Raw genomic sequence first — 25,267 nt, 5'->3', positions numbered from 1 at the left:
TCTATCTAAAGTTATCTATCCACAGGCTGATATGTGCATGATAGGCGCAAATTCCCCCCCCCTGGTGGTATATGACGCTATCTGTATTGCGGCACTTATTATACCAAAACAAAGCAATCTAATCCGAGCAGTTGTTATTATGTAATATTATCGATGGATGTGCCATCGATTAACATAGTTAATTAATGCAGTGGACAGCTGTTTCTCCAGCGTTCCTGTCACATCGGATTTCGTAACGCCATAAAAATATATCTGTGCTGTTATATATATATATATAAATTACATGTTATAAGGCTGATCTGCTATAGTCAGTCCCAATGGTCCAAAAGTCAAGCGCTTCGTAACACAGACGGGGTGAATTTTATGAATGAAAGTGAAAGTTCTGTCACAAAACGCCGTTACGTATCCTCACACATTTTTAAGTGGGTATACGGTCCTTGCCCTTTCCTAGTGGGTATACTACACCACTGGAGCACAGGTTTCATACAGGTTAGAGCTTATTCTGTCATGGTCTGATAATGAAGCATTGTTCTTTTTTATTTGATGACTTGTTTGATCGATTGATAGCGTTCAAGTTCATTCAAGTTGTGAATGAATCGCGAGCGTCAATGCTTTTCTACGATACTACGTGTAATGTCACTTGGACATAGAATAATAAGACACTTGAGTCTGGGTTCAACAAAGGTATAACCAGTTTACTTCGGTTCTCTCGACACCTGTCAGTCACCTTCTGGTATATCACGAACTCTCTCTAAGGCGCATGCGCTGTCCTGACTATGAATTAACCCATTCATTACACTACGGATGACGTCGTGAAGGGTTGTCCCATTTCCCCCGAGGAACCACTACGGCTATGGCTCCAAAACGAGTGACTCCAAAACGAGTGACTCCAAAACGAGTGACTCCAAAACGAGTGACTCCAAAACGAGCCGAAGTGGTAAAAAAGAGAATCGGGATTGGGCCTGTGTCTCATGGGGGTTCCATTTCCACGGTGGTGACATAGCTCATCCATGAACCGTTACGTGGGGGGGTAGACCTTAACGAACGCACGGCGAGACCCTCCATCCATACCTCCTTGCGTGGTCGGCATGTTGACCGTGACAATCTTGCTGTTAGGCGGCAGCGGTAGCTTGGCGGTGATGACCTTGGTCGCCATGGTCACCTGGCCGGCAGCGATCTGGAACGTTTGCCCAGAGGTGGTGACGCTGCTGGCCATGGTGGCCACCACGCCGGTGGAGGCTGCAACACACACACGTGACCTGCAGTCACACCCAGACCAGCGGGCAACCACAACAGCTACCGTCTATAGCAGTGGTGTCCACTGGGTTGGTTTTAGCAGCGTTGATATACAGTATAATCAAGGCCATTTGCTTGAATTTTGGGGCATTTATTGACCTAAAGGTTGACACTCCACATTGACAGTTTGGGAGTCTTGTTATTGTTAAGGTTTATAGGGAATTCACCTTTCCCTGATTATCAGAATTACTCTGGGAGATAAGAGTGGACACCACCGGCCAAAAAGGCACTCTGACAAAACTTAAATATATCTATTGTAATATGGTATAGCGACAAAAATGAAAAAACGAAAGCCATGCTGATGGTTGACATAGATGGTTACATTCACTAGGAGTGAAGATCCAATTAACCATTCAAAAGAACAAAAAATGGGGATTGAAAGAGCCATCAACTCCACTCACGATCCTTTTCCCACAGCGCTTTCACATCACATCAACGACGGGGAAACGTCATCAGACACACACACACCACAGTCACGTCATGTGATTTTAGACAAACAGCCTCCCTAATCCAGCTACACTCACCTGGGGTGCTCTGACCCTGTTTGACCCAGGAAGCAAACAACTGCTGGAAGTTCTTGTTCTGCTGGAATGTCACCGGCGTCCCCAGCTTGGTGGCCAGGACCACCTTGGTGCCTTGGGTCACCTGGCTGCTCAGAGAGCCCACCATGACCTTCTGGGTGGCGGAGGCCGGGGTGGTGGGAGTGCCGGTGGAGGGGTTGATGGCACCAGCCTTCTGCTGCTCCAACCGTTTCTAAAACATAAACAGTGATTTAACGAACGAGTAGGTGAAGGACTGCACACAGAATACAAATACTGACTCAAAGTAAGATGATTTTGCATCCTTCAACACAAATTTGCAATGACACTATGAATTTCTATTGGACAGTGTACATTAAGAATGGTTCTACTAAAGAATCATTGACACACAACTGCCAAAGTTAGCCCTTTAGAACTACTCTTTCCCAGCTCCCTGTGTTTTGTGTTTGTGGCCCCCTAGGTTTACACTGAGGGGGGGGTGCTATGTTGGGAGTCTAGGTGTCACACCGTAGTGCATGGTGGAAAATTGTCTGATCTTCCCAAGCTGTACCAAGCTGTACTGAACCAGGCTATACTGAACCAAGCTATACTGAACCAAGCTGTACTGATCCAAGCTGTGCTGAACCAAGCTATACTGGACCAAGCTGTACTGAACCAAGCTATACTGAACCAAGCTGTACTGAACCAGGCTATACTGAACCAAACTGTGCTGAACCAAACTGTACTGGACCAGGCTGTACTGAACCAGGCTGTACTGATCCAAGCTATACTGGACCAGGCTATACTGAACAAACTGTGCTGAACCAAGCTGTACTGAACCAGGCTGTACTGAACCAAGCTGTACTGAACCGAGCTGGACTGAACCAAGCTGTACTGAACCAAGCTGTACTGAACCAGGCTATACTGAACCAGGCTATACTGAACCAAGCTATACTGAACCAAGCTGTACTGAACCAGGCTATACTGAACCAGGCTATACTGAACCAGGCTATACTGAACCAGGCTATACTGAACCAGGCTATACTGTACTGAACTATGCTGTGCTGCTGTGCTGTGTTACGGCCAAGCTCCACCATGGCCATCGAGCGTTGCGTCAAATGTGCGTTGCGTCCGAAATTGGGATCAAATGCATTGTAATCAATGAAATGTGCTCCACTTGCTGCGTTGCGTCAGCGTTGCGTTGCGTCCGATGGCTGCGTCAAAAGTAGACATTCAAAAAAGTTTGATTTTTGACGGTGGACGCAGACGTCACAATGAGACCAATTGACAATTGACCAATGACAGTGGAGCTAGAGTAGAACGTTGACGTTGACGCAACGCAGTAGGTGGAGCTTGGACAACGGGAAGTTGACGCAACGCCGATGGCGAGTTGACGCAACGCAGCAGGTGGAGCTTGGCCTTTAGACGTCCACCACAGTTGCCAGAACTGTGCCAGAGAGGACGATGGGAAAAGAAAACATCCAAGCCAGCACAGTACCGTTTGGGTCCACGTCGGCCCGATGGTGAGAAAGAGGTTACAGACATAGATAGAACACAGCTACAGTGAGAGGGGGGGCAGTCAGTGAGCCAGAACACAAAACTAAGACAAATCACACAATCCACGGGAAAAGGGAGAGATTGTAGAAACACCAGCCCCAGATCTACCCAGGTGATGATGAATGATGTAGTGGTGGTCTAGTGGATAGTGAGTTGGACTTGTGATCGGAAGGTTGTGAGTTCAAATCCCGCCTGAAGCCACACCACTACTAGTGTGCCCTTGGGTAAGGCACTTAGCCCTCAGTTACTCCAGGGGTACTGTAATTCGTAATTGTAAGTCGCTTTGGATAAAAGCGTCTGCTAAATGGCAAAATAAAATAATAAACTTGCTAACCTTTTGTCTGTCCATAGAGTTTCCTGGCTGCTGAGTGAAGTTTCAAGAGAAAACGATAAATGTATGGGCTGTTATGAGGCAGACATACAATAAAGAACGGCATGGCATAGTAGCATACTAACACCATCACCATAACTACCAGCACCGTCATCAAAGAGACGTTTGGGTGAGTCAGTCAATTGAAAACACTGATTGAATAATCTGACAGAGAAGCAACCTCTACCGAATCAAGAGGAGCTCTGTGTGTGTGTGTGAGAGAGAGAGAGAGAGAGAGAGAGAGAGAGAGAGAGAGAGAGAGAGAGAGAGAGAGAGAGAGAGAGAGAGAGAGAGAGAGAGAGAGTGAGAGAGAGAGAGAGCACCCTCACCTGTGCTCCCTGCGTTAGCTGGCCTTGCTGTGGTCGTGGACCCTGGGGGGTGGGCGGGGCCGGGGACTGCCCTGGGGCTGGGGGGGCAGCGCGGGGGGGAGGCATGGCCCCCACCAGCCTCTGTCCTGCAGTGGTCTGCATGGGACTGGCACTAGAGACGGCCGTGGACACAGGCTGGCCCCGGATGATCTGAGTCACCACCTGCTGGGACTGGCCTGGAGAGGAGAGACAGGATCAACAAGAAATTGTAAAATGATAAATGGACTGCACTTATATTAGCGCCTTTATCCAAAGCGCTTTACGACGGCCTCTCATTCACCCATTCACACATACATTCACACAGCAATGGAGGCAAGCTACCATGCAAGGCGCCGGCCCGCTCACTGGGAGCAATTTGGGGTTCAGTGTCTTGCACAAGGACACTTCGACATGTGGCCAGCCGGGGCTCAAACCGCCGATCTGCCAACCTTGCGATCATTAGACGGCGTAATGTAGGTATAAATGTAGGTATAATCAACATGTTTCTAGTTCAAATTTGACACCAACAAGCAAGCCACGTGAAATGAGGGTAGAAAACAAAAGCAGCATTTATTAGGCCGAATCGATATTTGCTCTACGTATAATTTAATATAGTTTAATAAAGTTTGCGTTTTCATAGCAGCGGTCCACCGACGCCCATGCTGAGTGGGAGAGTCATGCAGCCACGGGGGGTTGGGACGAGGGAGGGACAGACCGCAGAGAAGAGAGGGAGACCTACTGGCTGGGAGAATACCTTGTTGTACCACCAGGGGGGTTCTGACATGTCTAACGTTACAAGCTGATTTGTGCATGACAGCCGCGCATTGACATATTTCCATGTCTGATGTCTAATGTCTGATGTACTAATGTCATTTCAATGCATTATAGACCTTTTCTTTACACGCTTCGCGCACTAGGTGGGCCGTGAATACTGTAGAGATTTGTAAAGTGGGCCGTGAGTCCAAAAAGGTTGGGAACCGCTGCATTAGACTATCAAAGCAGGACACCGGTCCGGAGCACTCATATCTGCGCGTTTGTCAAACGGCGACAGTCCCTGTTCCTCTGCCCGGCGTCAGTCCAATGGAATCGTCAAGCACAGCCTTCCCCATATAAATACATCGGTGCGCGATTACAGAGATGTACAATCATGTTTATTTAAAAATAAATTGTGGTGTTTGACAGCGGATGATGGTAGACATATTTAATGTAAAGTTATCTATCTAAAGTTATCTATCCACAGGCTGATATGTGCATGATAGGCGCTAATTCCCCCCCCCCGGTGGTATATGACGCTATCTGTATTGCGGCACTTATTATACCAAAACAACTCGCAATCTAATCCGAAAGTCAAGCGCTTCGTAACACAGACGGGGTGAATTTTATGAATGAAAGTGAAAGTTCTGTCACAAAACGCCGTTACGTATCCTCACACATTTTTAAGTGGGTATACGGAAGTCCTTGCCCTTTCCTAGTGGGTATACTACACCACTGGAGCACAGGTTTCATACAGGTTAGAGCTTATTCTGTCATGGTCTGATAATGAAGCATTGTTCTTTTTTATTTGATGACTTGTTTGATCGATTGATAGCATTCAAGTTCATTCAAGTTGTGAATGAATTGCGAGCGTCAATGCTTTTCTACGATACTACGTGTAATGTCACTTGGACATAGAATAATAAGACACTTGAGTCTGGGTTCAACAAAGGTATAACCAGTTTACTTCGGTTCTCTCGACACCTGTCAGTCACCTTCTGGTATATCACGAACTCTCTCTAAGGCGCATGCGCTGTCCTGACTATGAATTAACCCATTCATTACACTACGGATGACGTCGTGAAGGGTTGTCCCATTTCCCCCGGGGAACCACTACGGCTATGGCTCCAAAACGAGTGACTCCAAAACGAGTGACTCCAAAACGAGTGACTCCAAAACGAGTGACTCCAAAACGAGCCGAAGTGGTAAAAAAGAGAATCGGGATTGGGCCTGTGTCTCATGGGGTTCCATTTCCACGGTGGTGACATAGCTCATCCATGAACCGTTACGTGGGGGGGTAGACCTTAACGAACGCACGGCGAGACCCTCCATCCATACCTCCTTGCGTGGTCGGCATGTTGACCGTGACAATCTTGCTGTTAGGCGGCAGCGGTAGCTTGGCGGTGATGACCTTGGTCGCCATGGTCACCTGGCCGGCAGCGATCTGGAACGTTTGCCCAGAGGTGGTGACGCTGCTGGCCATGGTGGCCACCACGCCGGTGGAGGCTGCAACACACACACGTGACCTGCAGTCACACCCAGACCAGCGGGCAACCACAACAGCTACCGTCTATAGCAGTGGTGTCCACTGGGTTGGTTTTTAGCAGCGTTGATATACAGTATAATCAAGGCCATTTGCTTGAATTTTGGGGCATTTATTGACCTAAAGGTTGACACTCCACATTGACAGTTTGGGAGTCTTGTTATTGTTAAGGTTTATAGGGAATTCACCTTTCCCTGATTATCAGAATTACTCTGGGAGATAAGAGTGGACACCACCGGCCAAAAAGGCACTCTGACAAAACTTAAATATATCTATTGTAATATGGTATAGCGACAAAAATGAAAAAACGAAAGCCATGCTGATGGTTGACATAGATGGTTACATTCACTAGGAGTGAAGATCCAATTAACCATTCAAAAGAACAAAAAATGGGGATTGAAAGAGCCATCAACTCCACTCACGATCCTTTTCCCACAGCGCTTTCACATCACATCAACGACGGGGAAACGTCATCAGACACACACACACACCACAGTCACGTCATGTGATTTTAGACAAACAGCCTCCCTAATCCAGCTACACTCACCTGGGGTGCTCTGACCCTGTTTGACCCAGGAAGCAAACGACTGCTGGAAGTTCTTGTTCTGCTGGAATGTCACCGGCGTCCCCAGCTTGGTGGCCAGGACCACCTTGGTGCCTTGGGTCACCTGGCTGCTCAGAGAGCCCACCATGACCTTCTGGGTGGCCGGGGTGGTGGGAGTGCCGGTGGAGGGGTTGATGGCACCAGCCTTCTGCTGCTCCAACCGTTTCTAAAACATAAACAGTGATTTAACGAACGAGTAGGTGAAGGACTGCACACAGAATACAAATACTGACTCAAAGTAAGATGATTTTGCATCCTTCAACACAAATTTGCAATGACACTATGAATTTCTATTGGACAGTGTACATTAAGAATGGTTCTACTAAAGAATCATTGACACACAACTGCCAAAGTTAGCCCTTTAGAACTACTCTTTCCCAGCTCCCTGTGTTTTGTGTTTGTGGCCCCCTAGGTTTACACTGAGGGGGGGGGTGCTATGTTGGGAGTCTAGGTGTCACACCGTAGTGCATGGTGGAAAATTGTCTGATCTTCCCACCTGCTGAGAAGCCAATCTCTGTTGCTTTAGCTGAATCTCCAATTGGGCCTTGACCTCCTCTGCTGTCTTCAGAGCACTACTAACCTTAACCTGGTCTGCCGCCTGGGCCTTCTCCCTCTCAACCCTGCATCAGGAAAGAGGAAAAGGTTAGAAGGCAACTGACATTCAGTGGGTTACAGTTAAAAGACCACACAACCGGTGTCTCACATTAACTCTAGCTCCAGCCCAAGGCTGAACCAACATCTCCTCACCTTTCTGAAAAGGCTCTGATCTCCCAAAGGTCCAGTTCCTCCTCAGAGAGCCACGTCTCCATGACGATAGGCCCAGTCTGCTTGGCTGGCTCAGGCTTCTTGGGCCTCAGAGCGCTGGACCTCAGGCCTTTCCTCTGGGGAGTGTGAGCCTCTGCTCAAGACAAAAAAGAGAATAGGGAATTGGGAAAGAGATATACAACCCCACAAAAAGATAGAAGACTTTGATGCCATATGCCTTCACTTTAATGAGTAGATAGAGAACAACAGTAACTCCATTGGTACTGTGTCTCACGTTGCTTGGGTAGGCATTAGCCTGGACAGGTGCTTTATCTAACTTGAGAGAGGACACAAGATGGGAATAAGGAACAAGCTGACCGAGGCAAGGCAAAGCTTCCAAATTCATGAGGCCACTGTAGGGACCGGAACAGTGGGATCCTGGGCGAATTTGAAGATGCCGTGTGTTTTCTCTTTTTTACCTTTGGGAGTGTCGGGAACGCCGAGGGGACAGATGATTTTCCTGATGCAGTATTCCGACCGGATGCCGTACGCTCCCACGTCTCGCCGTTTGATGATCTCCGTGGTTGTGATCTCAGTGTCTGAGGTTTCTAGGGAGAGAATCAGATAGATCTGAGCATCTGCACATACCAATGACTCTCATCTTCAAAATGGACACTGCTTCATAGGCATGCATGGGCTACTAAACCACAGGACAACCACACAAGCGTATCTGATCAGTTACTGACGCTCTAGTGTTTCTAGTAATCATCACCTCATTACGTATATATATTACTGCCACTGTCTGCATTGTGGTTGGTAAGCTAAGCTTATGATTAAAAGGATATGACATTGATTCAGTGTCCTTGCACAAGGAGAGTGCGGGGGGGGGAGGAGAGGTACAGAGGCAGAAACAGGAGGGGGAGGACAGAAAGAGAGAGGGAGTGAGAGGAAGATGAAATAGCTGTGCACTCACCTGTGCGGGTGGTCCCCACAGCAGCGGAGGGCTTGACTGCCATGTCATCCCACCTCAGGCAGGCCCACAGCAGCCGCAGCATCAGGCTCACCCCTGCCAGAGACTTGACAGTCTGGAGACGGTACCTGCAGGGGGGGGACACGGTGTGACTCATTGACCCATTAGGTGTGACTCGACCAAAATCACCCATCACCAGACAGAGACACGGAGAGACATGGTTCTCCTGAATGGTTTCAGTTCTTAGTGTCGTGGCAATTTCACCCACCTCCATGTGATTCCATAGGTGGGTCTGGGGGAGGGATAGGGCCAGATGTCCAGGGCAGGCTTGGCGTTGTATTTGAAGAAGGGCACCTCTCTGATGCCCCCTCTCCTCGCCAGTTTCTTCAGGTCGTCGTTGGGCAGGACGAAGATGCTCTTCTTGCTGCTCTTGGTGACAAACTTGCGGTACGAGGGGAGGGCCGTGCCCGAGCGGGTCTTCTTGGAGCAGACGCACTTGAGCAGTGTGACCCTGTCTCTGGTGGAGTACCCTTTGCTGACCGTCATGGAGGTCACCGTAGACCCGGAGGGGCCCGACTTGGTGTCCGTCACCGTCGCCGTGACAACGGTCTTGGTCTCCTGGGAGACGGCTGCTCTGCCGACGGGGTGAGCAGCATCCTTCTGCTCTCTTCTCCCTGGTCCTGTAACAGCCGCCTGCGTTGTTACCGCCGAACCTAATCTGACGTCCAGGTTATCCGTCTTTCCTGAGGTCTCAGACCTTACTGACTGCTGCTGGTCAGAGTCAAGCCTTTTGACAACCTGGTCTTTCGCTGCTGAGTCTACCTGCCCGTCCTGCGCCTTCAGACTCGTTAACGGTGTCACCGCTGACTTCACCGCCTGCTCCGTTTTGACAGAGGTCCCTGTGTTGTTGAGCTTCTCCTGGGGCTTGGAAGCGGCAGGCTTGGGCTGCAGAGCTGCCTGCTTGAGCTTCTCCAGCCTCTGCTTCTCCTCCATGGTGAACTGCTTCACCCGTCTCTCCAGCAGCCCGTCCAGCTTGGAGGCCTTGACTTTCTTCTTGTAGGCCGTGCGCAGCTGGAAGCCCTCGCTGACGTTCACCACGTCGTAGTTGAAGGGTCGGACAGGGGGCTTGGTTTCAGACTCCTCCTCCTTTTTGGGCTCGTCTTCTTCCATAGGCTTCTCCTTCACAGCAGGTTTCGTCGGCGATGAGGGGCCTCTGCTGTTCACTTCACCTGAGAGATGGAGAGAACTCCGTTAACGATCAGCCGACATGACATGACAAAGTTAATGTTTGGCAATGAAAGAGAATAAAAGGACAGTTACGACTTCTGTGTTTAAGGAATCTTTTACTTGTATATTAGGCAGCAGAGCAGGTCCATACTCTGGGTCCAGCTGTGTGGTCTGAACCAAGAACTGAGCTTTACATCAGCTCTTTTTACCCTTCGATCTATCACCCAGTCTGAAGCGGTATACAAAGCCTTAACATCTTCATGTTATATGCATCTGCATTTTATTTGGTTTGATAGTTCTTGTAAGTAAGTAAGTAAGTAAAGCTTTATTTATATAGCACCTTTCATACAAGAAATGCAGCTCAAAGTGCTTTACAACAGGAATAAGAACATAAAGTGAATATAAAAACATATACAAGCATAGAATGAATAAAAAAGCAGGGGAAAACAGTCAAAATAAAAGGTAAAGATTTACATTTCTTACACACTATGTGATACATGTCATACATTCATACACTACTATATATTAGTAGTCTCACTTAACTTGATCACTAACCATCAAAGATTTTGTGAAAACAAGTTCCAAATGGTTGGCCTGATTAGCATGTCTCCTAACAGTCTAAATCTTACAGCAAGCATCAGGAAATGTTAAGCCTTTGTTATTCAAATGATTCACCTTGAGACATCTGGATTGTCGATGAAAGGTATGAGAAACAGATGGATATTACTGAATAAAGCACCTTTTTCTTTATCTAGACAGGTGGCGGGTGGACTTGAGACAACATCCATCTTGTCTTCAGTCTTCTCCTCCACCTGATCTTTATTATCCTCCATCTTCTCTGTGACGTTCTCCTCTTGCTTCTCTTTCAGCACCTGCCCCTCTCCTGGTGAGGTGCTCTGAGATGACTCTACGACCGACTTTAGCTTGTTGTCTTTTTCTGAAGCGGCTGGGACGGGCTCTTTTTCCTGGGTTTCTGAGCCTGTCTCTGTTTTTAGCAAATCTTTCCGCTTTCCGCTATTCTTCCGGTAATGACGCGGAGCTGATCAGACGCATTTGTTTGCTCCGCTACAAGTTTGAAATAAATTCTTAAAAGAAAGCTCACATTCAAAGATCTTACATTAATAATTTAGTATTAAAAGGTTAGCCGCAAGAAATATACTATGCCACCTAAGAAAAAGGCCACCAAAGACATTACTATAGTATAGGCCTAATGACTGGTTCTGAGGATGAAAGCGCCGCGCGAGCTCCAGAGAACACTGAGGAAAGCAGTACGAACAGTGCCGTGGGCTCGGAGGATATTCTCAAGGCCATCCTCGACATGAAAACAGAATTCTCTGGTAAACTCGAAAAAGTTTTGTCTGTAATGGACAATATCAGCAGAGAAGTCAAAGAGTGTGCTGGCCGAGTCTCACAGGCGGAGCTACGCATTTCGGAGGCCGAGGACAGCATCGGAACCCTGAACGCAACCACCAGCGCTCTGGAAGAAAAAGTTACAAGGCTCACCTCCAAACTAGTTGATCTAGAAGGCCGCAGTCGGAGATCGAACCTGAGGCTGGTCCACCTCCCGGAGGGTGCGGAGGGAAAAGATGCTTGCTCATTTTTGGAGCAGTGGATTCCCGACGCCCTGGATATGGGGACACTACGCTTTCCTTTGATCATCGAGGGAGCTCACCGAATCTCTGGCCCAAGGTCCAATCCCGACGCACCACCGAGGGCTCTGATAATTAAATTCCTAAACTACAAGGATAAGGTGCGCGTCGCGAATGCAGCCAGGGCGAAAGGGAGAGTTCTCTACAAGAATCAGCACGTTATGTTTTTCCCAGATCTACCCATGGAAGTTCATAAACAGCAGAAGCGATTTGACGGCGTTAAACAGCGGCTACAAGCCAAGGCTATCCGATATGGAATAATCTTCCCGGCGCGCCTGAGGATAACCCACAACGACCGTTCATATGTTTTTGAAACAGAGGTAGAGCATTTTTTGGAGACACTAAGCAATGATGGAGTAGCAGAACAACGATGAACAACGCACAGTAAGACTCTTTTTTTCTTTTCCTGTGTGTGTATGCCTGATCAAGACTGATCTCCTTTGACTTTGTTTGAAGAGGAAAGTTATGGCTGGAAGTATATTTCCATTCTTTTTTGTTGTAAACATTAGACTTTTTTCAAACGCCTAACTCTTAGCCTACTTCAACACGGCGAATAATAACGATCTATGCTGGCTTTGTTTGAAGAGGAAAGCGACGTCTAGAACACTATCTCCATCCCCTTTTTTTTTTTAAACTTATTTTTATTTCTTATTTGTGTGTGTGTGTGTGTTCTAGGCACCTGTCCTTTTTTCCCACAACGTTTAACTCTTAGCTGTACGGGACTATATGAACACGGCGAACAATGTAAGATCTTGGCTTGAATTATTTCTATGAAATTGGTCCTTGTTTAAAATGATATGCTACATTTCCGTTTAATGCATAGACGATGAATTGTATGATATATGCTTGTTTTGTTTCATTTGCTCACTATGCTTGGGCTGTCATTAAAGTGAGAATAGAACTATGTACTTGATTAGACCTGATTAAAGACTTTGGGGTCTTTTCGGGATATAAAATAAACAACACAAAATCCTCAATCATGATGCTGAAGGAGGAGGAAAGACTCTGTCCTATACATGTCACTCCTTTTCTTAATACAACAGAAGGTTTTACCTACCTTGGTATTCACATTACACCAGAGATTGACCACATAGTCTCAATTAATTATGACCCTATCGTGGACTCCATAATAAAATCGATAGATAGGTGGTCATCCTTACCTATATCCCTGATTGGTCGGATCAATATTCTAAAAATGAATGTTCTGCCAAAGCTGTTGTATCTATTTCAGAATATTCCTTTGCCCCCTCCAACATCGCTCTTTACAAAGCTTAAAAGAATGTTCACTTCCTTCATATGGACTGATAGACGCCCCAGAGTTCGCTTATCCTTACAGTACCTTCCATATGACAGAGGAGGTCTCCACCTGCCTAATATCCAGTGTAATATCCAGTGTAATATCCCATACTACTGGGCTGCTCAGCTTCGCTCTACTATGTATTACTTGAGTTCTGACTACATCCCTTCGTGGCTAGATATTGAGATGTCCTTTGTTACTACGAAACTACCCCTTAATCTATTTATCTACTCAGCGGATATCAAGAAACTGAGAAAACAAACAAACAATCCCTTTGTTCTTAACACAATTAAAGTCTGGTATGATGTGCGGAAATTTCTTGGTGAAACACAATCTCCGTCAGGTTTCACTCCTATTTGGGGAAATCAAAGTTTCATTCCAGGGAGAGAAGATTCGGGTTTCCAAATGATGGGCCAGTAAGGGCTTAAGGAAAGTACAAGATTTATACAAAGAAAGTACTTTCATGTCATTTGAACAACTTATTGCTAAATTTGATATTCCTAGAAAACACTTTTTTTAATATTTGCAGCTAAGGAGCTTCCTCTCAACTGCCCAGAATGATTATTTAAAAGAACCCCCACTGTCCACTTTAGAAAGAACCATATCGTCCAATTGTAACGGTAGGGGAAGAATATCCGCTATATATATCATGTTAGAGACTGGCTCATCAGACTCGTCCATAGACAAACTAAATGCTTGGAGGGAAGAATTTCAGGAGGATATCACTTTGGACGAATGGAGTAGTATATGCACAAAGGCTCAGACACAGACTGTGAAAACACGACTAAAGCTATTACAATACAACTGGCTGATGCAAACTTATGTGACCCCTGTTAAATTAAATAAGTTTAATAACAAAAATCCAGATGTATGTTTTAAGTGTAATACATGTAAAGGTACTTTATCTCACTGTCTCTGGGACTGCGAAAAGATCAAAGATTTTTGGAAGGAGGTATCTCAAATGATATTCCAGATAACATCGGTCTCCTTACCGCTCACTCCTAAAGTGTTTATCCTGGGGTTGTACCCAACTCATCTTCGTCTACAGCAATATCAACAAACACTCATAAATATGAGCCTGTTGCAAGCAAAACGGTTAATAGCTTTGGCTTGGAAAAATGTGAACAGGCCCAGTATTGCCCGATGGCTTAGGGAAATGTCATCCTCTTTAACAATGGAAAGGATGACATACATGATTAAAGGTAAACAAGACTCCTTTAAAAAGATATGGGGACCATTTTTGGAATATGTCCAGCAAAATGATGTGGGGAACTTATTAGCTAACGAGGGGAATTCTGGGTGATACAGAGAGCTCTATGGACATTTACACTTCTGACAAGGCGCTCTACTTGTAATATATCACAACCAACCTATGCCCTATCTTTACTTGATCAAAATATTGTAAACATGTATTTTGTTTGTCTTGCCCTCTGGTAGCACCTGTGTGTGTTTTTTGCTTGTTTGTTTGTTTATTTGTTTGTTTGTTTTAGTTTTTTGTTCTGTTTTTTTTTGTTTGTTGCTGTTTTGTTTTGTTGCTGTTTTTGTTTTATTAGTTTTTTCTGTGTTCTTTTGTCTGTTTTGTTTTGTTTTTCCCAGATTGCGATGTGGGTATTAATGTGTGTCTGTCTTTCTTGTTGGATGTTGTATTGTCCTAATCTCAAGAAAAATAATAAAAATATTTGAAAAAATAAAAATAAAAAATCTTTCCGCTTGTTTGGGCCAGATGCTGCATTTTCTTTGCCCGTCTTAGCTGCTGTAAAAAGATGGCATTTACATAACATGAAGCAATATACATCCACTGAGCCATGCTGGAGGCATAGTTTCTGCCTCAACACCACAGATCATTAACAGCAACATGAGACAATGGGGAATAAACAAACAGACAAGCTAAAAACTTAAAATAGCCCTTTACCCTCCAGTGCTTTGCGGTAGTTGGCGTTGGTGTTCCCTGGTAGCCTGGTAACAAAGCGATGGACATGGGTCCTACTGACCCAGCTCCAGCCCCCGTACCCCGTCACTCTGTACTCCTCCCCCTTCTGCTTCCGTACCTACACACAGAGACAAGCACAGAGGACAACAACTAGAAGTAGGACAAATCTACAGCTTGTCACAAACAATAACACAACATGTATTGAGGAACACAATATTTTTGGATAATTATATTAATTTTAATTTAATTAATTATATGAATCATATAAAACACATCTCAGATGTACCTGGTGTTTGATGGGGATGGTGTACTTCACCCTGGTGGCCTGCAGCAGAGTCTCCTCATCCTTCAACTTTTTCTCTCTCTTTTTCACCTTCTCTTTCTCCTCCCGCTCCATGGAAGTCATGCGATGCAGCCTGAGGCGAGAGAGAGAGAGAGAGAGAGAGAGAGAGAGAGAGAGAGAGAGAGAGAGAGAGAGAGAGAGAGAGAGAGAGAGAGAGAGCAAAAACAGAGAGGATAAAAAAAAACTGTTAGATAAAAACAGCAAGGTGACTCTGGCTTGTTTAGTCAGCAGCGATCCATTATGTTGTACAATGAGCTTTTTTTCACACCGTGGAAAAGCGTGTGCTACTCAGCATACATTGCTCACACCACTCTGCATTTAAAAGAGGAACAAAAGGCTTCAATGCAGTAGAGTGGTGATGCAAATCATAATTAGTCTGCTTTTGCTTTTCCTCCAAAAACGACATCTTATCCTATTAAAAGCAACATGTGTTAGGTGTTATGTGCAAGGTCCATGTGTTAAAGAATGACGGATTTCTGACAGTCACCCCCCCCCCCCCCATCATGGTGGTGTCCTTACATGGTGTGTCCAAGGGCATCTTTCCAGACTGGCAACATGACTACAGGTTTGATGGCACACTCCAGATTGGCCAGAGCCAAGGCAAACTCCCGGGGCTTACTGCACATCTGGAAAGCTTTGATCCAATTGGTCCTGGAAATACACAGGGAGAGAAAAAAGTCATTGTGTGATGGAATGACATGGCCTCCTTGCATTGCCAATTCCCAACGCATCAGGGATCATCACTACATTTGCTCCACAGAGTAAGGGGGCTGTTAGACAGTAGCCTACCTGTGAGAGGCCCAGTTGGGGTGCATGAAGGGGGCGGGCACGTTGTTCTCCAGCTGGACGATGGTGAGCCTCAGCGTAGAGACGGTCAGCACCTTGGAGCCGTGGATGGAGCCGTTCCACTTGAAGTCCCCGGCGGGGGTCAGGCTGAACTTGTGGGAGAGGTGGCGCCGCTTGTCGTGGTCCTCGCGGTGCTGGTGCTTGTTGAGGGCCAGCGTGTTGGTGCTGTACTGGTTGTGGTAGACCCGGTACTTCCCCTCCTGGCCCAGTTTGAAGAAGTTGTTCAGGTTACTCTTCACGGCCAAATCTTTCTTGGCGGCGGCGACCGGGCGGGAGGCTTCACCCTCGGTACAAGAGGGAGACGTCTGAGAGAGAGAGAGAGAGAGAGAGACAGAGAGAGAGAGAGAGAGAGAGAGAGAGAGAGAGAGAGAGAGAGAGAGAGAGAGAGAGAGAGAGAGAGAGAGAGAGAGAGGGGATAACAGACACAGAGATAAGAGGAGATGACCAACTTCAATGGGATTCTTCAATTTGATGACTGGCTGCGTCAATCGATTTGAGAGGTCCTGGTACATTTGCTGATTAAGCATCAACCTCTGGACAGACCACAGTGAGTCATACACTAGACTACTGGTATCCATTCAATGCTAATAATGCAGAGGAGGCCCCAGGTGAGAGACTAGCCTCTGAATGAACCCTCAGGGCAGCAGGCTGAGTGAGGGACACCTGGTTGGGGTCTCACCTCCTTGCCGTCCCTGGGCGTAGGGCTGCCGTCCCGGGAGCTGCCCTCCTTCAGCGGGCTCGGCCTGCTATCCGGGTTAGGCGGGTGGGTCACTACGCGGTTGGGACCCTGTCCAGACCCCGCCCCTTCGCCGTTCACCCTCTCCTTGCCTTCACCTGCAGGTCATGAAACAGATAAGTATCAGGGATCATCAGTTGATAAGAGACAGAGAAACAGAAAGATAGGGAGTCAATGACGACAAACGCAAACACCGACGAAGACACAGTACAGTGGAGGCGAAGATGTACCGAATCGAGCAGCATCTCCAACGTCTCTTGGCTTTCAAGGCCCTTTTTTGAATTGAAAAACGCATTAGCGAGAAGGTCAACGTGGGTGTGACAGGATGGCGGTAGCCTACCTCTGTCGTCCTGGCTGGTGAAGGAGGACTGAGAGGACTTGTCGAGGAGGTCGGGCTCCACGGGGCCTGCGGGGGCGTCCCAGGCAGCAGACACAGACCAAAACAAGAGGATAATCTGCCTAACTGCAGAGTAACCAGCCAATTTAGAGAATAAGCTTGCTCATGTTCTGTCAACTGGCACGATGGTAGCAGCCGAAAGCATATAGAGCCGTGCCTCCACAGCAATGCACTCTGCGCCATCACATCCTAAGCCCGGGCCACAGGGTGGGAATGACGGAGAACTACCAGACTGGATTATGATCTCTGTGCAGTGTTTCCTCTATATGCATTTATTCGTGGCGGGCCGCCACCAAAGAATTTCCTCCGCCACCAAATGATTCAGACAGTCCACTTTGATTCAGGCTGCGCAGAAAGGCAGCGAGTTATTATGACCGGAGAACAGAAAAAAAGCAGATTGAAGCTAGATTTAGGCCGCTTCCAGACCAACATTTCGTTACGATTTAGCGGTAGTTATTTACAATATGTTACAATGTTGCAATTAACCTCGTCGTTTGTGTTCGCACTGCAATCGAGACTCTCAACAGGCGCGCGGCGCGAGGCGACGCGCTTTCAAAACAGCTTTGTGATTGGTCCGAATTTAGCGGGACATTTGGATTTCAGGAAATCCCTCTCCTCTCTCTCTCTTAGCCCGTCGCCGGTGCCTTTAATCCCGTATCCTAATCGAAAACGGAACATCATCAGCGACGACTGTGGGTTATTGCATTTACTGCTGTTCTCTGGTTCATGTTCTTATACCAGTGCTCACTATAGAGTATTTTAAATGAACATTCGTAATGTATGTCTCTGATGTTCATGGTCAACTAAATGCGGTGGTAGCTGACGTCGGCACGTTGCGCCGTTCTGAGCGGCATTAGGTCTCGCTGCTGTGTTTTTAATGTTTGTCGGTTTTTTGTTGTATAATGTCTAATGTTACAATCTCAGCCAGAGTTGTTTATACCAGAAGTGCCCTCTTTGCACTAAGAGAGACTGCAAAACATGAGGGTTTCAAACACTCATTACCGAAGGAACTACGGAAGAAATACCGGGGGTGCAAAGCTGGAGCGAAGCTAAAAGCTAAATCGAGGAGGCGGTGGAGATACAAGTCGTTTCTACCATCAATCGTAATGGGAAATGTTAACTCCTTACCCAACAAATGTGACGAGTTGGAGGCACTCGTGATGCATCATTCAGTGTATCGGGAGTGCAGCCTGATGTGCTTCTCTGAGAGCTGGCTAAATGACAACATCGCCGACTCATGTGTGGAGATCGAACTATTCATAGCAATATGCGCGGGGCAAAAATAATCTATTGCTTCTAAAATCACCACGAACAGAACGGCGGAGGTACGGGTAAGCAGGGCTCATGTTGGTGTCCTCAGAGGTAAGAGTTGGTTTTCTTTAACTCAGCTGATAGCATTACCTTGCTGTTGTTGTTTACCGAATGCTCCATCTGACTGTCACACTGTGATTTTACTTGTGTAAACAGTTAATGAGTAACGTTAGCCGGTTCTGTGCGTGTACTCTCACGTAGGCCTACTTCGTATTGATCTTTCTGTGTGTGTGTGTGTGTGTGTGTGTGTGTGTGTGTGTGTGTGTGTGTGTGTGTGTGTGTGTAATGCGTGTTCCGCATGTTCCGCTGCAGCTGTAGGATATGTTGGTATTTGATCAGCTTCTATATAAAATCACCTGCTCGGCTTTAATGACGTAACCGCTATTTAAGAAATGATAATTGTTGCCACCCTCTATACTAGTTTTTGGTGAAACCACGTCTTTGTTTTGAGCGCCAGTGCGCGTTTTATGCGCGTGCACGCGGGAAAAAAAATTGCGCGCAAGATAAGCGCTCCGCCACTAATGTGAAAAATCCTGGAGGAAACACTGCTGTGGATGGATGCTTTGGGGGCAGTCAGCCAGAGCACGAGACAGATGACATGCAAACGTGCAGCAGGGTATGACTAGGGAAGAGGGGGGGGCGGGGTTGAAAGGCTGGGAGGACATGCTGGTGGTTGCGTGACTCTTCCCCATGTACCTGTCCGCTCCTGCTCAGGCTCCGTAGGGCCCCCCCCCCCCACAGCTCTCAAGCGGGGCGGGGCAGGCCCCCTCTGTGGGGTTTGGGGTGTCTGGTTTTGGGGGAGTGCTGTCCTGGGTGTTGCTGTACTACAGGATGCCATTAAATACATAATGAAGTCGTAAACCACAGTCGCTTTCAACACTCGCCTTCTGAAAATTGCTCTCCGAAGCAATTCAAAAGAATCGCAAACAAGATGATAAAACGGATATTGGAGAGGAACATACGCAGTGGTGGCTGAAATACTTCCAAGAACACCCTGTAACAGACAGCTAAGCTTGCCAGGCTGGCTCTTATCACCACACCAGAAGGTTTACCTCACACACAGCCTTCAGCCACATCAACATCTCCATCTTACAGATCGCACCTGCGCTTAACGCTGCACTGCTTGATGCAATCCTATGAAATGGTGTGAAGACAAGTGAGTGACAAAGGCTTGTGACAGGTAACATACACAACCACTAACAATACTACAATCAGTAGTAGGGCTGTAACGGGATAATCCGTGATCCGTACGGATCGCCCTCCACGGTTCGGCACACATGTGTACCGCGGATCAATTGCAAAATTGCAAAACATACTTGGTTAACAAGTAATAATATTACTTAATATTAGTTAATATCTCTTGTAAATCACAATGTAGAGTTGCCATGAAAAGATAGACGCGACAGTTGCGGGCTTTGTTTTACTCTAAAGCGCAATGATAGGTTGATAATGCGAAAGAAAAAGAATCCGTTGTTTGCTCACTACACGTGAAGCTGGGAATCCACAACAACAAGGCTGCGTTCGTAAATCCGCTCTGGAATCTGATCAGCGTTCAAGGAACGCCTCTTGTCCAATCAAATTACTTGGTCCCTTTATGACGTCGGACCCAGTGTGCGCTCCGGCGCTCTCAAAGCGAATTTACGAACGCGGCCCAAGTGTATCATGGCGAGTGCTAGTTACGTTGTTCGGCGGAGAAGAACTCGAAATGCCTCCCTCGTCATTTAAATCCCATGTATGGGAGCACTTTGGCTTCTCTGTCAACTATGACGGGAGGCACGAAAAAGGTAGCTCGACAACTTCTGATAATGTAGGCATTTTTTTCATACCATGTTCAAAATAAGGGTTCACTTTATTATTTAGTTAAAAGTGGCATAAAACATGTTTATTCATCTGCTTTAAAGAGCCCAGTGACTCACTGCTGCAACCAGGCTGTTATGGTAGCACTAGCAAAAGAGTCAAGTGTGGCAGAACCCCAGAACAGACGGACACAAGAGGCAAACTAACAATAAAAGGATTTATTAAAATGATGGACAAAAGAATAAACCTACTCTAACGGGGCCTAAGTGGGGGGAATGTGTGGATGCCAGAGAACTGGATAATGTAAATGAGGTGTGAGTGGGACTGTACTCTATGTGTCTGGGTGTGAGTGTCTAGCGTGCAAAACTAGTGTGGTGTAGATATGTAGATGAGTGAAGTGTTGAAATATGTACGTGTACTAACCAGTCCAGAGCAGAGAGGGGGAATAGTCGGCAGGCAGGCAGACGGGGGGGGGTTAGGCAGGAGGAGTAGGCGGCAGGCAGGCAGGGGGTTAGGCAGGAGGAGTAGGCGGCAGGCAGGCAGGGGCATAGGCAGGAGGGGTGGTCGCTAGGCAGGCAGGGACATAGGCAGGAGACGTAGTCGATAGGCAGGCAGGGGGTCTAGGCAGGGGGAGGCAGGTTCCTTCGGGGAGCGAGGATCAACAAAGAAAACAACTAAGGTTAGCAAAATAACAAACAAACAAAACTCTGAAGTGAAACTACTTGAACGAGAATAGACAACAGGGAGAGCCAAACAACTAACCACATGGGTCAAAATAATCAAGCGTCGGAGGAAGGTTTCTGGGGCTTCTTATAGGGCTGCCTCCTCCTGAGTTGATAGCTGGACCCAGCTGTCTCCACTTGAGCCTGATGAGGCTCAACGAGCGCCAACGAGGCAGGAGGGGGCGGAGCCGATGAGGGATTCACAACACAGGCGCCTCCTCCCTCTCTCCTATCATTTAAATTGAGTGTATTTCAGTATAATTATGTAATGTTTGAGTGTAGAATATGTTATATACTGTATATATTATATATATATGTATGTATATATATATATATATATATTACCAGTTTTGACATCTTGAATGTTGTTGGTTTTTGTCACATAGTAAAAGTGGTGTTTTTACAGAATTCAAGGAAAAAGCAGTTTTTATAAAAACAAAAATGTTTTGTGTTGATCCGAAAAATTATCCTATCCGTGACTCAAAAACCGTGACACGATCCGATCCGTGAGTTAGGTGATCCGTTACACCCCTAATCAGTAGTCATCCACAGAGATTAATACCGATGTCATTGGCCATTATGTAACACATTGATACAATGGCTTTTCAGAGAGCCAGTTGTCACTGACAACTCAAACTGAAAGCGAGATTAACTCGAGATTAACACCTGTCTGTGTGTCACTGGCGTGCTAGTAGCTCCAGTGAGCCGCAGAATGCAACAATAGTCTGGAAATTACGTGTATGAAACTTCTGTTTGTTCGAGAATAAATACCACGTGCAAAGACAATAAGAACATACAGTAGAGACCCACACTAGGCCTGTATTCTCCACAAACAACTGCTGAAAGAGCTTTAAAATCTGAATTCTGTGAGGTACAATTGACTAGGCTAGAGTGTGTACAACACATGAACCAGCAGAAGACATATTTCTGTGAGAGTGCCACGACAAAAGAGCATGAAAAATATATTATTTCCAATTCCCGGGTTCCCCAAGCAGCCGTAGTTTATCATAACGAAGGTTTATACTGGGAGAGGAACAGCTGTGCTGCGGCTCTAATGAACAAAGGGGAGGTAGCGCGGTGCAGTGCAGCGTGGAGAAGGGCTCACAAGCATGATAAACATGCCAGCGAGACCCATTCATCACCTCACTGTCTCTGGTCGAGATGGAAGACCAGAAAGACCCTCAGTCAGGAGATTCTCCTAACGACACGCAACTACAAAAATTACCAATACGATGCTTGTCACAACAAGAAGACTGATCTATAAATGACGTGTATGAAACTTCTGTCTGGGTACTAAGGGGAAAAGCATTGAGCTGATGCTTTTATCCAAAGCGACTTACATAACATTGCAGTGAACATTTTCTTCAGTATATATGGTCCCGGCAGGAATCAAACCCACAACCTAAGTGTTGTTAGCACCATGCTCTACCCACTGAGCCACAGAGGACCACACTGAGGACCAGAGGACCACACTGAGACACAGAGGACCACACTGAGACACAGAGGACCACACTGAGGACCAGAGGACCACACTGAGACACAGAGGACCACACTGAGGACCAGAGGACCACACTGAGACACAGAGGACCACACTGAGACACAGAGGACCACACTGAGACACAGAGGACCACACTGAGACACAGAGGACCACACTGAGCCACAGAGGACCACACTGAGACACAGAGGACCACACTGAGACACAGAGGACCACACTGAGACACAGAGGACCACACTGAGACACAGAGGACCACACTGAGGACCAGAGGACCACACTGAGACACAGAGGACCACACTGAGGACCAGAGGACCACCCTGAGGACCAGAGGACCACCCTGAGGACCAGAGGACCACACTGAGGACCAGAGGACCACACTGAGACACAGAGGACCACACTGAGGACCAGAGGACCACACTGAGGACCAGAGGACCACACTGAGACACAGAGGACCACACTGAGCCACAGAGGACCACACTGAGACACAGAGGACCACACTGAGACACAGAGGACCACACTGAGACACAGAGGACCACACTGAGACACAGAGGACCACACTGAGGACCAGAGGACCACACTGAGACACAGAGGACCACACTGAGACACAGAGGACCACACTGAGACACAGAGGACCACACTGAGACACAGAGGACCACACTGAGACACAGAGGACCACACTGAGCCACAGGGAGCTCAGTCAACATAGAGGAGTGGTAGAGCTCCATTCATTCTCTGCACCACCGAGAGTCAAAACATCAACACTGCCCTCTCCAGGGTGCTCAACTCCCTAACAGACGTCCACGTGTTCACCAGCAACCTTCAACACACAGCCCAACTAAAGCCATAGTCATTCTCCAAGGGATTAGTTCAGAGCCACCAGCAGCAGCAGCCGAAAGCCCAGTCTTACCGTTAGCAGCGGTGAGGAAGGCTTTGTTGTTGCCACGGGCCTTGTTGGTGAGGTCCTCTGTGATGTCCATGTGAGTGTGCACCTCCTCCCTCATCTCCTCCAGCACGGCACACAGGTCGTTCTCCCAGTACTCCTGGTCCAGGCACTCCAGCAGCTCCCCCAGCTGCACCTTGGTGCTGTAGTACCACATCTTCTTCTTCTCGTGCTCCCCGTCCTCCTCGCTGGAACAGACGGTTCATAACCAGTTAGATACACCAATATCTTATATGACAACAAGCTTCACAACAAAGGCTTGAGTTACAAAAAATGGGCATTTACATTTTATGCATGTACGTTATTGATGCAAAAAATTATTTCGGGCTTAACGATCTGATTGAAGAGATGGGATGAGCCTAATCGTATTTTCCCGTTGGCATTATGTTGCAACGTGGGTATCTAATTCACCTTGAAAACAAATGAATCTAAGCTTCAAAGGGAAGTAATAGGCTACGTGTTTTCTGGGTCATAAGGCATGAATAATTTCTTCTTGCCAGTAACAGTATTAGCCTATATACAGCTAAATGATTAAAGAAAGTCAAGGAAAGACCTTCCAACATCATCCGCTGTAGTTAGTACGCTGTTCTTTATGTTTAGTTGGCAGCCGTTATCCAATTTAGGCAGAAACTGAATCACTTGGGTCACAACCTTTCACACCCGTATGCCAACTCCTTTCATTGTTCTAAAGCAACACTGAGTGGGCTACTCAACACTAATTGGCATTGTGCTGAAATTCCACCAGGACGTCTTTGCTGCCTTCCAGCCCACTTGATGCCCCTCTTGTAGGCGTCTCACAAGAGAGGTTAAACCAATTACAGGCGGTGTGAAGACATGCTCAAGAGGAGGTGAGGCGAAATAGATGAACAAGGCCGATACTCCAGCAGAGATTCACTTCACTCTCAGGGGCAAAATCAGCCATGACAGAGCACAGGATGAAAGCCCGGAGGAGTGTCACCCTCACCAAGGGCGTAGTTAACGATCACACATCACACATCTCATAATGTCAAGACCCCTTAGGGACGCAGCTTGCTAGTATGTATAGCAGCAAGGAGGGGAGGGAAGGAAATGGGCTTCTCAGATTGAGTAATAATCAGCACAATTATCACACCCAGTAATTTTTTTATTCAGACTGACTAGCTAGGATACCAGGCAATGAGAAATCACGCAAGAAACACAATGTAAAAAAACTGTTAAAAATAGTCCGTGCATTTACATTTCTTTTCACATTTGTCTAACTCATTTGCGTCGAGCCCTTATGGGACATAGATAATGTTAACTTTCCAGTTTATTGGCCCCGAACAGTAGGGAGCGCACTGGTTACTTTAGTTTAGTCTAATTTAGCCAATATCGTAGCTAGTAACTAGCCTTAGCAGTCTGGACTGCTCTGCTTGATGAAGGATGCTTGTGAGACTTTGTGGTGACGTTCACAAACAGGAGCTTTATGTGCTCCGCAGCAACGAACACAATTCACAGCCTTATAACACTGTTATGTTGCAATCCTGAGCTTATCTGGACACGTTTAGACTGACTGTCATCACTCAACATCTGTGGCATGAAACATGTAGGTCTACTTTTCACTCACGCACACGGCTGAACCGGTAACAGTAAGGTAAACATTTTTTTACGGGAGATTCATGCTATTTTTTCCCCCCCCGTCACAGTAACTGTGAAAAACAATCTCACACCACCAACCAGAAAAAACAACTCTGGGTTTTTTGAGAGAGAAGGCAATAAATCCCAAGGTACTATGAGGGAAAAACATAATCTCTCTCACTAGTTAGGGTACATAATACTGCGTCTTTACAAAGGTAATAAAATAACTTTCTTTGTCAAACCAATAAAAAGCATGAAAAAAAAAACGAGACCGAGAGT

At 46.7% G+C, this 25,267-nt stretch overlaps 1 protein-coding gene across 1 annotated transcript in view; it reads right to left on the bottom strand.

Annotated features, from left to right (window-relative positions):
- Positions 1-25,267, bottom strand: part of LOC308150249 (nucleosome-remodeling factor subunit BPTF-like) — a gene marked incomplete at both ends in the record, with an annotated part of 36,605 nt that overhangs the window by 5,905 nt on the left and 5,433 nt on the right. The window contains 16 exons of the mRNA XM_080523100.1: positions 1,072-1,239; positions 1,821-2,049; positions 7,485-7,608; positions 7,736-7,886; positions 8,212-8,340; positions 8,706-8,830; positions 8,971-9,931; positions 10,669-10,929; positions 14,578-14,628; positions 14,788-14,923; positions 15,092-15,221; positions 15,668-15,799; positions 15,938-16,278; positions 16,674-16,828; positions 17,071-17,136; positions 23,360-23,580. Of these exons, the coding sequence (XP_080379226.1) occupies positions 1,072-1,239; positions 1,821-2,049; positions 7,485-7,608; positions 7,736-7,886; positions 8,212-8,340; positions 8,706-8,830; positions 8,971-9,931; positions 10,669-10,929; positions 14,578-14,628; positions 14,788-14,923; positions 15,092-15,221; positions 15,668-15,799; positions 15,938-16,278; positions 16,674-16,828; positions 17,071-17,136; positions 23,360-23,580 (3,380 nt within the window). The remainder of the gene's footprint in view (positions 1-1,071; positions 1,240-1,820; positions 2,050-7,484; positions 7,609-7,735; positions 7,887-8,211; positions 8,341-8,705; positions 8,831-8,970; positions 9,932-10,668; positions 10,930-14,577; positions 14,629-14,787; positions 14,924-15,091; positions 15,222-15,667; positions 15,800-15,937; positions 16,279-16,673; positions 16,829-17,070; positions 17,137-23,359; positions 23,581-25,267) is intronic.

Source organism: Nansenia antarctica, assembly GCF_963989245.1.
Source record: "Nansenia antarctica genome assembly, chromosome: 2".
In the NCBI taxonomy this organism is placed as follows: Eukaryota; Metazoa; Chordata; class Actinopteri; order Argentiniformes; family Microstomatidae; genus Nansenia; species Nansenia antarctica.
Note: the sequence above shows the minus strand (reverse complement) of the source record. Positions and strands in the feature narration are given on the sequence as shown.